The sequence below is a fragment of the Rhinolophus hipposideros genome (genome assembly GCF_964194185.1).
Source record: "Rhinolophus hipposideros genome assembly, chromosome: 16".
Taxonomy (NCBI): domain Eukaryota; kingdom Metazoa; phylum Chordata; class Mammalia; order Chiroptera; family Rhinolophidae; genus Rhinolophus; species Rhinolophus hipposideros.
Window position 1 is genome coordinate 57397313 of NC_138062.1, and position 10086 is coordinate 57407398.

General features: G+C 59.6%; 2 protein-coding genes across 6 annotated transcripts; one reads left to right on the forward strand and one right to left on the reverse strand.

Moving 5' to 3' along the window:
- Nucleotides 1-426: 426 nt before the first annotated feature.
- On the reverse strand, nt 427-5236 carry HSD11B1L (hydroxysteroid 11-beta dehydrogenase 1 like). Of its 5 annotated transcripts, none has more exons than XM_081076192.1 (8): nt 5024-5175; nt 3484-3570; nt 3270-3400; nt 2531-2642; nt 2055-2146; nt 1556-1649; nt 1257-1422; nt 427-1178 (listed from the first exon to the last, which is right to left on the reverse strand). In XM_081076192.1, exons 1-8 carry the CDS (start codon nt 5040-5042, stop codon nt 983-985), a joined length of 897 nt encoding a protein of 298 aa, XP_080932318.1. In that variant the 5' UTR covers nt 5043-5175; the 3' UTR covers nt 427-982. The 5 variants fall into 5 exon arrangements, with proteins under 5 accessions (XP_080932318.1, XP_080932317.1, XP_080932319.1 ...); XM_081076191.1 differs by having other exon boundaries at nt 4742-5175; XM_081076193.1 differs by lacking the exon at nt 5024-5175 and adding an exon at nt 4742-5004 and having other exon boundaries at nt 3484-3736.
- MICOS13 (mitochondrial contact site and cristae organizing system subunit 13) lies at nt 5119-7243 on the forward strand. Its single transcript, XM_081076253.1, has 4 exons — nt 5119-5502; nt 6202-6379; nt 6566-6617; nt 7014-7243. Exons 1-4 carry the CDS (start codon nt 5474-5476, stop codon nt 7109-7111), a joined length of 357 nt encoding a protein of 118 aa, XP_080932379.1. The 5' UTR covers nt 5119-5473; the 3' UTR covers nt 7112-7243.
- Nucleotides 7244-10086: the final 2843 nt, after the last annotated feature.

Genomic DNA, 10086 nt, shown 5'->3' on the forward strand with positions numbered 1-10086 from the left:
TTTAGGGAAAGTGTGAATTTTCAACTCCTTGATGTAAATGTCAGTGAGGTGCACAGATAGGCCACATTTTGCCTTAAAGAGGGATAGTCTCGTGTCAGAATCCCCCCTTTTGCCATTGACTTCCCCTCTAAGCCTGTTTTCTCATCTGTAAAATGGGACCATGAGATCACGAATGTCAAGTGTGTAGTGCCCGCCCCATGTTATCATTACTGGTGCACAAACCATGTACTTAATGCAGCAAACAAAGCACTTAGTGCAAGATAAGTACCCTTCATTCTGCCCGACTTTCTGGGTGAGTCCACCTCTCTCCCAGCCTCAGCTTCTCCACTTGTGAAATGGGGTTAAGAGTTCTAGTACATACATTCCCCTCTTCTGTGCCTGCTGCCAGCAAATGGGAAGCATCAAGGAATTTGAACGACAGATGTTCAAGGGAAGAAGGAGTTTTATTATGAGACGGGAGGCTGAGTCTAGCTCATAACAAGTTCTTTCCCTCCTCCCCGTCCTTGGCCCCTACCATTGGGTGGACAGCTTTTCAGCTCTCCCTTGCTTGGGGCAAGGGTTGGGTGATGCTCGGAGATTGAGTAGAAAGAAGAAATAAGGTGGTTCCAGGTGGGAGACAGAGAAGGTTCCAAGGGTGGCTCAGCAATGGTGCGACCTGTTTGATGTGGCCGGGGCCCTGGGGCAAGACACATCACCTCTCTGAGCCTGAGCCCCCGTTTTCTCATCTGCGAAATGGAAGCAGCGATCATCCGAGAAGACTGAGTTAATGCCTTTCAAGTCCCTGACAAGGTACTGGCGCACAGTCACCGCTCTCACACTGGAGTTTTCATTGTTTCCAGGTGCTGGTAGTTTTTCTCGGTTTTCCTTTTCTGTCTTGGCCCGGGGCCAGTCGCTCAGAGGTGTCTCGGTTTATGGCCCAGCTTCAGGACGGCTGGATGGAGGGTCCCCTCTAAGAAGATAAAGGGGCTCCACCCCCAGGAGCTCAGGCAGTGGCGGCAGCAGTGATGTTGAGCTCCTGGCGGATGAACCAGGCCCTCGGGCGTGGCAGCCAAGCCCGGATCAGGCAAAGCAGATGAAAGCGCCATGGGTAGAAGACACCAGAGGCACGCGTGGCACCTCCGCGGATCACGGCCAGGGCTGCCTTGGGCCCCAGGGCCGCCTTGGCCCTTGTGACACCCCTGGGGATGGGAGGGAGTGGTGGGGACTGCAGCTGAGGCTGGGCGCCCCCAGGCCCCGGCTCGAGCCCCGGGCCTTACCTGATACCCTCGGCAGCCGAGGGGCGATCCTGGAGTCCCAAGATGCACATGGTGATGGCCACATTCACATCCTGCACGTCCAGCTCCCGCCGCAGGGAGCCGAAGAAGCTGTCCAGGGCGAATTTGGCCGCCGAATAGGGGCTGGAGAAGGACGTGGGCACGCGGCCTGGGGGCGCGGGACGGCAGCTGCTGAGCAGCCACACGCCGCTCCCACTCCTCCAGGAAGCCTTCCTCCACCATCCAGGCTCGCCCGCATTGAGGCCTGTAGCATCCCCACTCCCTGCCCCCCAGGCACGCACCGAGCAGTGAGGACACCACCACCAGGGAGCCCTTGCTGTCCGTCAGACTAGGCAGCGCCAAGGATGTCAGTTGCACGTAACTCAGGAAGTTCACCTGGAAGCGACGACTCAGAGTCACGCAGCGGACCAGGAAAACCGTGCCCAGAAGAGGCAGGGGGAGGACCCTACAAACCTGGGGCGGGGCTGGTTAGGGATAGGCGGGCCCGAGGGTCGGGGCGGAGTCCCGGATGGAAGAGCTGGAGCTCAAGGCCAGAGGCGGGGCCAAGGCCTAGAGAGGGTGGAGCCTAGAACCAGGAGGTGTGGAGCACGGGGCAGAGAGGGGCGGGGCCCGAAGAGGAATAGGGGAGAGGGTGGAGTCTGGGAAGGGAGGCCTGGAGGGCCGATCCGTGGGTGTGGCCAAAGGTGAAAGCAGGTGGAACCTAGAGAAATGGGACCTGGGAATAGGAGAAATAGTGTCGTCCCGGGAGAGCGGAGGCAGGACCGAGAGGGGGCGGAGCACCTGCACGAGCCAGCGTGTCGCCTGGGCGCTGTGGGTTGGAGTGCCTGCCGGGGCGGCACCGAGGTGGTTCAGCACGAGGTAGTCCAGCCCGCCTATCCCAGAGAGGCCCATCAGCCAGGAGCCAGTCTTTGAGGCTCCACCCACTTGACTAGATGAGACCCCTCCCTATGCCGGTCCTTTAAACTAGCAAAGCTCCGCCCAGAGTATTGACCCAAGGAGCTCCGCCCTAGGTAGCGCGCCACAAGATCAAAGAGACCCCGCCCTACTCCCTGGATCCTCCAGGCTTCATCGCTAATTGAATGGGGCCCGGTCCAGAGTTCCGCCCCTTTGATACAATGAGGCCCCACCCCTAACCACGCCCCAGAACCTTATAAATCTCCGCCCACAGATACGCGTTACTACCACACCCCCACCCCAGTTGGGTCTTGTCCTTAAGGCCTAGGCCAAGGTCCCAGACTCCAGGTCCCGCCCCTCACCCAGCTTGTCCAGCGCAAACTGCACCACGCGCTCGGGCACCTCAGGGGAGGCCATGTCCGCAACGATGTAGAAGACCTTGGGAGCGCCCAGCTTCCGGCAGTTCCCTACCACCTGGGGGGGCCAGAGCTGCCCGTGGGCCCCTCCACCCCAGCTGGCCCCCTCCACCTGCACGACACACTGGGGCCCCCACCTGAAGGCCCCTCCCCCACTAAGCCTCCTATTCCATTCCCAACGCTTTACCACTGGGGTCACAAACTTGGCAGCTCGCCAGCCAGAATAGGGGACATTTTATTTGCTCAATTACCAACATTTAAAATTCAGGAGATTTCAAATAAATCTCAAGGTTTCTGGCCCTTCTTGAAATTCTGGAAGGTTTGTTTCCAAATGCTGTACACTTCCTTGGAACATTCTGTTGCTGAGAAATGTCCACCCACCTCCCTTTTGCGTTTCAGAACCCTGGCTATGTCACACACTTTGGACACTACCAATATTCCCATTTACTGAGGAACACTTCTGGCTTTACACTCACTGTCTTATTGCATCCATCCAACACCATAACACATGAGAAGGTACTTTTATTGTCTCCGTTTTGCAAATGAGGAAACTAAGGCTCAGAGAGGTTAAGCAATTTGCCAAATGTCACACAGGAAGCCTGGATCTTTGCAGGAATTCAAATCCAGTACCCATTTTCCATTCTACCCCCACCCCCACCAATAAACTCAAAATGGGGTGTCTCACCTTCTGCAGGAAGGCCTCAGTGTGGGCAGTGAGCACCAGGTGGGAGCCCAGGCGGGCATAGTGATATGCCAGCTCCTCCCCGACACCTGCACTAGCCCCTGTTAACAGCACACGGGATCCCTGGAGGCTAGCTGGTAGTGAGAAGGGGTAGTCAGCCTAGAAGGTGCACAGGACAGCCAGTCCGATTCCTACCTCTCCTACCCCAGGTACTCACCTGGGTCGAAATTGTCAGCCCAATAATAGGCGAAGAACAGGGCGCCCAGCCCGGTGAGGAGCAGGACCTTCATGGCCCTCCCTGGGTCTGCAGCGGGAGAAAGGATGGCCAGCACAGGCCTGGCCCACAGCCACACCCTTTTCCCCAACTGCACCTTTGTTCAAAGAAGATCTTCCTGGCCCTGGACTTGCTCCTCTCCTCCATCTCCACAGCCACCACCTGGTCCAGGTCACCACACAGCTCACCTGAACCACTGTACCAATAGATACTACAGTGACATAGAGTGATATGAGGAATGTGGAAGGCAAGAGCTGGGGGAGCCCCGAAAGACCACTCTGTCCAGAGACACCCAGAAGGAACTGGACACTCGGGGCTGGGTTGGAGACAAGTCATTAGGGTTAAGACGTGACTTCAGCTGTGAGAGTGATTTACTCGTTCCAGGGAGAAGAGACAGACAGGTTAGGTGATTAAAAGTTCGGGGAGTCATAGGTCTCCCTTGAAAAGGGCACAGGCCCATCACACCTCTGGAATCAGTGGGACAAAGAGGAGAGAGGGCCTTCCAGGACCCATGGGTCTGAGAAGTGGTGGGATTGGGGCGTCCCCATAACTTCAGTCTCTAGATCCACCCCTATATCCTTTGTCTCCACTACAAATATATAGCTGCCTCCTCCCCGGCTCCCCCATCTTCATACTCCCTTCCTCCCACCCTTTATTCTTCATGCAGCCAAAGGGATCTCTGTCAAAAGAAATCTGGAGTGCCCCTTCCTGCTCCAAACCCCCCCAAGGGCTCGCCACTGCCCCCGATGGAGACCAGGCTCCTCACTGCCCACAAGGCCCAGCGGGCTGGCCTCTGCCCACCTGTCGATTCTCATCTTCCCCTACTCCTGTCAATTAACCAGTTCTCAGAAAAGTGAACTCCTCACCTTTCCCCACTCATGCCAGCCATTTCCTCAGCAGGGAACGCGCTCCCACTTCCTTCACTTCCAGGGAGAGCTCGTGAAGCCCCTCAGCTCAACCCTCTTACCAACCCTGGCCTTGACCATAGCAGCCCCATAGGGCGAGGCAGGGTTGGATGGATGGGTGAGTGGGTGGGAAGAAGGATGGATGTATGCATGAAGCAGCCGGGCTGCGATGGGGATGGAATGGAGGACCCAGATCCTCGCAGAATCCACTGGCCGCCTGATTTCGCCGGGCCTCAGTTTCCCCGCTGGACAGAGGGGGCGTGGGACCCATTCCGCACTCACAATCGTTCACTCACCCACTCGGGCCTCAGTTTCTCCCGCTGTCCACCGGGGCTGGGGTTTCAGACTGGGAGCCACGCGTACACCCTTCTGGTGTCCCTTCGCGCCCCTGGCCGATCGGGCCCCCCACCGCGCCCCCTCTGGTAGAACCTGAGTCACATGACTCCGAGCCCACCTCCTCGCCGGGAGGGGCCAGGCCGCTGGGACTCCGCGCCCGGGCGTTGCCGGGCAACGGCCTCCTGCTGGCTCTCCCGCTCCCAGACTAAGCCCTGGCTCCGCCCCGTGGACGGAAAACCCACCCGTCAAATCCGACGACATGATTTAGACCCGCCTCTCTCGAACAATTCCCGCTCTCGCGTTGCCGTGAAAACCAGCTTCTAGGCACGCTCTTCTTAGGCCCGGGCATGAGTTCTTCGCGCGGGAGCGGGTGGATCTTCCGGCCTCCGACATCTTCTTGGGTCACCCTCCGGCCTCACTCCAGACACCCAGCTCCCCTCTCCTCTCACGCCTCCAAGGCCGAACTACATTTCCCAGACAGCTTTGCGGCGGCCCGGCCCGGAAGACTACGCTTCAATGAGTTCTTTCCTGGTGGGACCGCAATCTCCGTGGTCTCGGAGTCGTAACGAGACTCCGACCTCCAGAGGCCTTTGCGGCTGACAAACGCGACTACGCTTCCCAGAAGCCTCTGCGGCTCCGTGACCGGAAGCGGCGGGCAAGCCGAGTGTCCTTGCGCGCGGAACCGAGTGACTATGGTGTCCCGAGTGTGGTCGCTGATGAGGTGCGTGGGGCCGCTGGGCGGGCCCTGAGCCCCCGAGAAATTCCTCTCCTCCGGACACCCCTTTCTGGTTTGCTCCCGACCGGCTCTTCGCTTCCGGTAGTGTCAGGTGCCCTGTGGCCCAAGTGGAGAAACAGCTTCAAGCGGGGAGGGGATTCCCCAGGTCGCGCGAGCCGTTGCTGCCCGTCTCGCTATCCGAGATCTCCCCGAGCCTCAGTTGCCTCCTCTGTAAAATGGGAGCGCCACACGCCATTTATTGGGAGGTTAATGCACGCCCAGGACGGCGTGGGACACTCAGGAAGCGACCAGGGGCACTTGGACAACCCTTGCAGGTTGCTCGCGGAGAGTCCCTCCCGGGGTGGAAGGCAGGAAGTCAGAGGACTTAAGCCTTTATTGTTCCCTGCTCTCTGCGGGATCACGAGTGACCCACTGTCCCTATGCGGGCCTCAGTTTACCAGTTCAATGGGGCGGAGTAGCCCTGCTTTGCACACTAGGTGGAGTGCGGTGCGTCGTAGGGGGCAGGCGCGCCTCTGGGCTGGCAAGGTGCCCTGTGCTCCTCCTATTAGCTGCTTGGCTTCAGGTGTGTCACCCTGTGGACTGTGGGGCCCCCTGGGGGTCTCACTCCTCCTCAGGTGGGCCTAGGCCTCAGAGGGAGCCCAGCAGTGTTTCCTGAGCCGCTGTTGTTCCCTTCCCTGTTTGCAGGTTTCTCATCAAGGGCACTGTGGCTGGGGGCGTGGTCTACCTGGTGTATGACCAGCAGCTGCTGGGGCCCAGCGACAAGAGCCATGCGGTCCTTCAGAAGGCCGAGGAGGTGGTACCGCCAGCCGTGTCCCAGTTCAGCCAGTACGTGTGCGAGCAGACAGGCCTGAAGATACCCCAGGTACCCCGCGCTGAGGCTTGGCGGGAGGGGGCTGTCAATCCTGGGGTGGCCTTCTGTCCCTGGTCCCTCCAGCCCTGCTGGGAGCCCTCCACACTGGGGCGTGTGCTGCCCTCCCTGCCTCTGAGGGAAGCTGGGGCTGCCGGGCCCTTCCCCTTTCACCAGGCCGTCTCCCCTGTCTCTTCCCAGCTCCCAGCCCCTCCAAAGTTTAACTTTCACATCCGTGAGTCCTGGAATTCAGGTAGGCCTTGGTCCCTCTGCTTCGGGGGTGGCCCCAGGTCCCCCAGGCTAGCACTCCCCCCACCCCCCGCTCCCCGGCATGCCTTTCCATTGCTCCCTTAACTGCTGTGTGTGCCTCTAGGCTCTAAAAAGGAAAGGTGGGGGTTCCAGGGAAGTGGCAGCACAGAGGGCCTCTTTGTGAGAGCTGAGGCCACATGGGAGCACAGCGGGCTTGGGTGGTGTCAGATAAGGTGAGGCCCTGCCCCTCCTCTGCCTCAGTTTCTTCGTGTGGAATTCACAGAGCTAGACGTGGTGCCTCTACAAGCATGGCTGAGTTGGGTGTCCCGGGGGTTGTACTAAACCCCTTAGCTGTAGGTGGGGAACCTCACAGGTGCGTGTCCTCCCTCCCTCCCCATAGGTATCATTACAGTGATGTCTGCCCTGTCGGTGGCCCCATCCAAGGCTTGTGAATACACCAAGGGGGGCTGGGAATACGTGAAGGAGCGAATCAAGTAGCCTGTCAGAGGAGCCCGCCTGTCCTGGTCAGAAACGGGCAGGGGTGCCGTGGACCTCAAGCCTCCAGACTGGGACCCCACTCTGAGGGCAGCTCCTAGCCTTGCCGCCCAATAAAGGACTTCGGAAGTGTTCCCTGCCCTGTGTGCCTGCCCCAGGGGCATGGGGTGGCCCAGGTGATGCTTAGAGCATGGGGCCCTGGCCTTCCAGCTCGGGAGGCTCCTCGGGGCCTGATCTTGACCCTAGGCCATGGTTCCTACGTTTGCTGTTTGATCCCTACGTGCTGGGGCCCTCACCTGGTGTGGGGAGTGGGAGCAGACAATGGGCCCCAGTGCTCAGTGCCTCGGAAAAGGGTTGAGAAAGTGCTGAAGGCCAGCCCGGGCTGGGGGTCTCGGTTCTTGGAGGGCTGAACCCAGTGTGGGGCATTCTGGGAGTGAACGCTTGGTGGAGTGGGCAGACTTCATCTCCTGTGCCGGTTACACGCCCACTTTTACCTAGTCATTATTCTCTTTCCACCCTCCCCCCACAACCTGGGCTTCCTGGGGAGCACAGGCCTGGAGGTCATTGCCATGTAGTGGGGTCTCCCCAACCCCCAAGGGCTTTGCCGTGCTGACCTAATCTCCTGGAAGTGCTTTGCTCCCCTTGGAAACCTTCCCTGACACCCCTGTCCCACACTGGGCCAGCTGCCTGGTGACCTGAATGTGTCCGCCCCATCGGGCTGGAGCTCTGGAAGGGTGGGCTGTCTAGACGCTCCCAGCCACTGAGGGTGTCCCACTGTGGTCTACTGTGGTGCTGCTGGAAGGAAACCTGTGCCCCAGACAGACCGGGTGGGAGCTGGGCGTAGGTGGGAGCCAGAGGCTGTCCCGGGATACTGCCCTGGGCACGGGGAGCACATTCTGGTTACGGTGCCCCGAGCCAGCACAGGATCCTGTTCCCAAGAGTTCTGGGGTGTATGTCCCTCAGTTTAGGGGATAGAGCTCACCCAGACTTTTGATCCTGTAGGGTACAGCAGATGCTCAGGTGCTACACGTGAGGAAAGCAGAGGACAGAGGCCGGGGCATTCGTCCACCGGGTGACAGGGAGGGAGAGCCACAGTGACTTGTGTCCATGGTCTTCAGAGTGGGTCTCCCATGTCCAGTGTGGCACCTGGAGGTTGCCTGGCTTCCTGTGCCCCCCACCCCTCATCTTTGCTGGGCCTTGCTGGAGTGTGAGCAGGTGAAAGGTGAGAGCAGGATGGGCAAGGCCAGGGTACATCCCCCATCCTTCGTGCTGCCTGAGAGGTCGCTGGTGCCGGCCATCTTGGGAGCCAGGTGTGTGTCCCGGGTTCAGGGGCTCACCGTGGACACACCCAGCCTGACTTTCCATCCACCAAGCCCTTCCAGCAGCCCTGTGGGCCCATTTTACAAATGGACACACTTGTCCTGCCAGGTTCAAAGCCCGCTCTGTCCACCGGGAGCTCGGGTGTTCAGCCTTAAAACCCGCCCCAAGGACACAGGATTTCCACTCGTCTTGGCCCCGTGGACCCAGTCCTGGGCCTTCACATTCAGGAGGGGTTTGTACTCCGGCTGTGCCAGGTGTTCCACTGGGATGTCTGTGTCCTCGCGCCCCTCCTATCTTATGGATGGGGAGGAGAACCGCCAAGGCCACCCACCATGCTCTTGAACAATTGTTAATGGCCCAGTATGGGCCCAGCAAAGCCCACAGGAAAGGAAACCAGCCTTTGCAGGTCAACGAGGGGCTGCCTGCACCCTCACCTCCATCCAGGAGGCTGCATCTTACAGCTCCATGAGCTTGGCCCGGTGAGTGTGTGTGTATGTGTGTTGGGGAATGGGGGCGGGGGCTCCCCTGAAACCGAACCCAAGCCCTGGTCTCTCCAGTCCCGTGATTCAGTCACTGCCCAGAGGCTGGGCCAGGGGTCAGCCGCTGGTCCCCCATTCCCCACAGTTGCTCTCCCACGACCAGGGTACCACTCAACCCCTCTGTGACCTCGTCCAGTCAGAGCCCATTTCCTCTCCACTTGTACCTTTGCCAGTGCCAAGACCACCTCCAAGGCCAATCCCTGCCAATGTTTCCCAAAGTACAAGTCTGATCATGTCACAGCACTGCTGGGAAACCTGTGGCTGCTCACTGCCCTTCCTGGGAGCCCAGATTCCTCAGAGGGGCCCTCTTACTGCCCTTGGTCCCTCCCAGACATGCTGGGTGGCCCTCAGTCCCTAAAGCACAGCTGGTTTGCACCACCAGCCTCGGCCCACAACTCATGGGCCCCCTCACCAGGCTATCCCTCCTCCTGCTGACTCCTGCCCACAGTGTAGACGCCAGCTCCCCTACTCCTTAGTACCCTCAGGGTGAGCCAGGTGTCCCCTTGGCCTCCTCAGCGCCCTCTGGGTGCCCCATCCCGGTGCTCACCACCACGGGGCAGGGTCCCCCCTCGGCATCACTGGCATTTGGGGCCAGGTAAATCTGGGGGTCCGTCCCGGCACTGTAGATGTGGAGCAGCCTCCCTGCCTCTCCCCCCTCCCCCCCATCCCTATCGTGATAGCCATGAATGTCTCCAGATGCTGCCAGATGGCCTCTGGGGACAGAATAACCCCAGTTGAGAACCACTGCCTTGGGCTGCTGCACCAAATGACCACAGACTTGGGGGTTTAAAACAACAAAGGTTGTGGAGGACAGACAGTCTGACATGGGTCTCACGGGGCTGAAACGCAGGTGTGGGCAGGCCTGGCTCTCGGAGGCTCCAGGGAGAATCCATTTCCTGGCCTTTGCCAGCTTCTGGTGGCTGCTGTGTTCCTTGGTCCAGGGGCCCTCTCCATCTCCACAGTCAGACAGGCTTCCTTTCACGCCTCCGGCTCCCCTGCCTCCCCAGTTCCCTTATAAGGACCCTTAGGATGATATTGGACCCACCTGGACAACCCAGGATCCTCTCCCATCTCAAAGTCCCTAACTACCCTGGTGGAGGGACGACAGTGCAGGGATGG